The sequence below is a fragment of the Molothrus aeneus genome, chromosome 1 (assembly GCF_037042795.1).
Source record: "Molothrus aeneus isolate 106 chromosome 1, BPBGC_Maene_1.0, whole genome shotgun sequence".
NCBI classification, from domain to species: domain Eukaryota; kingdom Metazoa; phylum Chordata; class Aves; order Passeriformes; family Icteridae; genus Molothrus; species Molothrus aeneus.
The window spans coordinates 71,877,294-71,880,420 of NC_089646.1; the positions used below are offsets into that span (position 1 = coordinate 71,877,294).

At 43.0% G+C, this 3,127-nt stretch overlaps 1 protein-coding gene across 1 annotated transcript; it reads right to left on the bottom strand.

The window, feature by feature from the left end:
* Window positions 1–829: 829 nt before the first annotated feature.
* MC4R (melanocortin 4 receptor) lies at window positions 830–2,622 on the bottom strand. The gene is made up of 2 exons (XM_066545621.1): window positions 2,414–2,622; window positions 830–2,257 (listed from the first exon to the last, which is right to left on the bottom strand). The coding sequence occupies exon 2, from the start codon at window positions 2,173–2,175 to the stop codon at window positions 1,180–1,182; it is 996 nt and encodes a 331-aa protein (XP_066401718.1). The 5' UTR covers window positions 2,176–2,257; window positions 2,414–2,622; the 3' UTR covers window positions 830–1,179.
* Window positions 2,623–3,127: the final 505 nt, after the last annotated feature.

Consider the following 3,127-nt stretch of genomic DNA (forward strand, 5'->3'; position numbering starts at 1 on the left):
GTGAAACTGAGGCAGAGAGTAGATGCCTGCAAAGGTGAATTGAATTCAAGCAGCTGCCAGCTGCTGAGCATGGGTAGCCAGACTCCTCAGCAGGCACTCATTCCATGTGACAGCATTGCCCCTCCAAAGCCCACATGGTCCTCAGTATAGGCTGAGGTGCTCAGACCAAATCAACACCTGCCTTGACTCCTGTGTAAAGATCCTGGCAGTGGATCCCCTCTGCTAACACCACACTTCACAATACAGAGCAGCTTGTTTTCAACGAGGATGTATTTTCATCTGGAGCACAGAGTCCTTATTCCCCACAGCACCCCAGAACAAGGACTCCAATTGAACTTCCCTCTTTACACCAGGTAAAATTTTTGCACTGCTGCTGGAACTGTCAAAGTTAATATTGTACCTGTTTCATGGCTGAATGGAGGGAGCTAGTCTGCCTTGATGCCAGTCTAGTAGATATATATCCAGGACTATTTGATGCTCCAGAGAGCAATTTAAATTTTGCAAAAAAGTACTCTCATACATACAGCAATCATCTTGAAAACAAACCCAGCCCAAAGCCCAAACATTCAACTGGCTGTGTAGCAAGTGCTTGAAAAATCTTCCTGTGGGCAATATCTGTAACAAAAAACAGAATTTCAGCTGTGAAGCAAAACAAGAAGAGTTCAAAGTGTATAAATACAACTTGTTGCTTCACTAGCCTTTCTGAAGAATCTGCTTTCTAATTCCAGAGAACCTTTAATCCACTAATATAGAAGCATATGCTCTATTCTTAGCTGAATATAATGTAGTGGATACTTCAACAGAATAAGAAACAATATCAGCCCATATGTACTCTAAATCAGGCAAGATATTTATTTTGTCAGCAGTTGGAATATATAGCTGCTCATGTTTGTTTTGTTACTATTTCACATTCATCATCACATTTATTTGCTTACTTACAAACTGGTATGAAGTGCTACTGCTGTTTCCAGCCAAATAAATTACAAACTATAGACATCATGAATATTATACAGAAATATTAATTCCACATGAATGGAACACAAGAATGGGAGGGAGGGGAGACAGAAAGAGGTGCTCACTCTTAAAGATTTAAACCAAATTCTGCTGAGAAAGAGGATCCGAAGGCTTGGAAATCTGTGCTGCCTGTTGTGTACACAGTAACATACCCATCCATTCAGTTTAATATTTGCCAGGGAAATCACAAAGCCCTCTCAGGCTACAGCAGCATATAATCTCCTTGAATGTTTTCCTGAGCTCCTGACTTCGGAATGCATAGATAAGTGGATCGATGATGGAATTGCACATGATGAGGATGAGGTAGAAATTAAAGTGGGACATGAAGCACACGCAGTAAGGGTTGTAGGGGCAGGAGATGTAGAAAATCAGGTGTAGGAAAAACGGAGCCCAGCACACAACAAAAACTCCAATCAGGATGGTGAGAGTGATGGCCCCTTTCATGTTGGCCCCTTGGCGAACAGGGCCAGTCCCTGGAAGAACTGCAATCTTTTTTATGTGCATACGAGCCATCATAAACATGTGGACATAGAGGGACGCCATGAGAATGAGCATAGTGAAGAACATGCTGATTAGGCAGATGATGACAACACTGCTGTCAGAGTAAATGATGAACAAAATGCCTGAGATTGTGCAAGCAGCCCAGATGCAGGTGATGATAACCCCTACACGCTTCACTGTCATGATATTATGGTACTGGAGGGCGTAAAAGATAGTAAAGTACCTGTCCACTGCTATTGAGAGAAGACTGCAAATTGATGCAAGCAAGGAACTGCAAATGACTGAGTCGATGACATTGTCAATGTTTATGGTAAAGCTCTGTGCATCTGTGTCTGTGTTGTTTAGCAGAGTGATGACAATGGTTTCTGATCCATTAGATACACTCACTAGCATGTCAGCCACTGCCAAGCTACAGATGAAGAAGTACATGGGTGAATGGAGGTTCTTGTTCTTGGCTATGGCCACAATGACCAGGACGTTCTCCAGCAAGCTGATTATGCCCAGGGTCACGAACACTTCAGGGGATACAAAGAGTTGCTCGTAGCAGCCTCCTGAGGAGTGGCCCTTTGCACTGGGCTCGCTGGCTCCTCCGTGCAGTCTGTAGCTGTGGTTCCAGAAATGGAGAGGCTGGAGTGTCCCACGATGCTGGGTGAAATTCATCTTATGGAGATCCCTTTTGGCTTCCTGCTTTAAAAACCCTGTTCCTTTTGCATTCCTTTGAAAACCTTCTTTGGCTTTTCAGCTTGGGAAAAAAAAAGAAAAAAAAGAAAAATAAGCTAGGACCGAGGCAGGCAGCAGTTCAAAACACTTTGACTACTGTGAAAAAAATAAGATTTCAGACTCAGAAGAACTGGTTTACACCTTTACAGACACAGTTACTGATAATCATCACATTTACCTTGGTGATCTATGTCACAGAGTCCCAACAGTCTCTATGTGTGCATCAGATTCTCCCATATGGTCAGTTCCTCTTTAGCTCACTGGGATGCTCCAAGGCTTTTTTGGTGCTTTCCATTAAAGAGATGCGACCATAAAATGCCTGAGTGACTGCTGCGGAGCAGGAACTCTTTTCAAAGTGCAAGCACCAATCTCACTGTCAGGCAGTGCATGCTGGCTGCCTGTTTCACTGGGTGTGGAAGAGAAAAATATTCAGGGCACTCTCCGCCTCTGCTTTTCTTTCCAGCCAATGGGACTCGGGAGCTGCAGAAAGTGGAGGGGCTGCTGATTCTGAGCCTCTGTGAAACATCGCACAGCACTGCACAGCGGGTTCAGATGCAGCACAAGTTACTAGTAGCTACAGGAAGGCAGACAATCTACCAGAGATTTGCTTCTCTTTAGTTTCTCAGAATAATATTTCAATACTGATTTTCAATTAGCAAAACTTTCAGAACTGCACTAGCAACGTTACAGAATTCTTGCAGCTGAAGTGATAGATTTTAGCTTTCAGATTCTGATTTACTCTGTCTCCTTCTGTGGTACAAATTTTTTCTGCTTTGTATGTGTGGCAAAATAAGAATAGGGAAGGAAAGCAAAAGAATATATATTTACTCTGGGTTCTCTCTCTTAGATCCCCTTTGCCTTGTTACTTTTCTATGCCTTAGCTGTCCATTTC

Coding starts and splice junctions, on each gene's coding strand:
- MC4R (XM_066545621.1), bottom strand. CDS start 2,175: ATGAATTTCACCCAGCATCGTGGGACACTCCAGCCTCTCCATTTCTGG.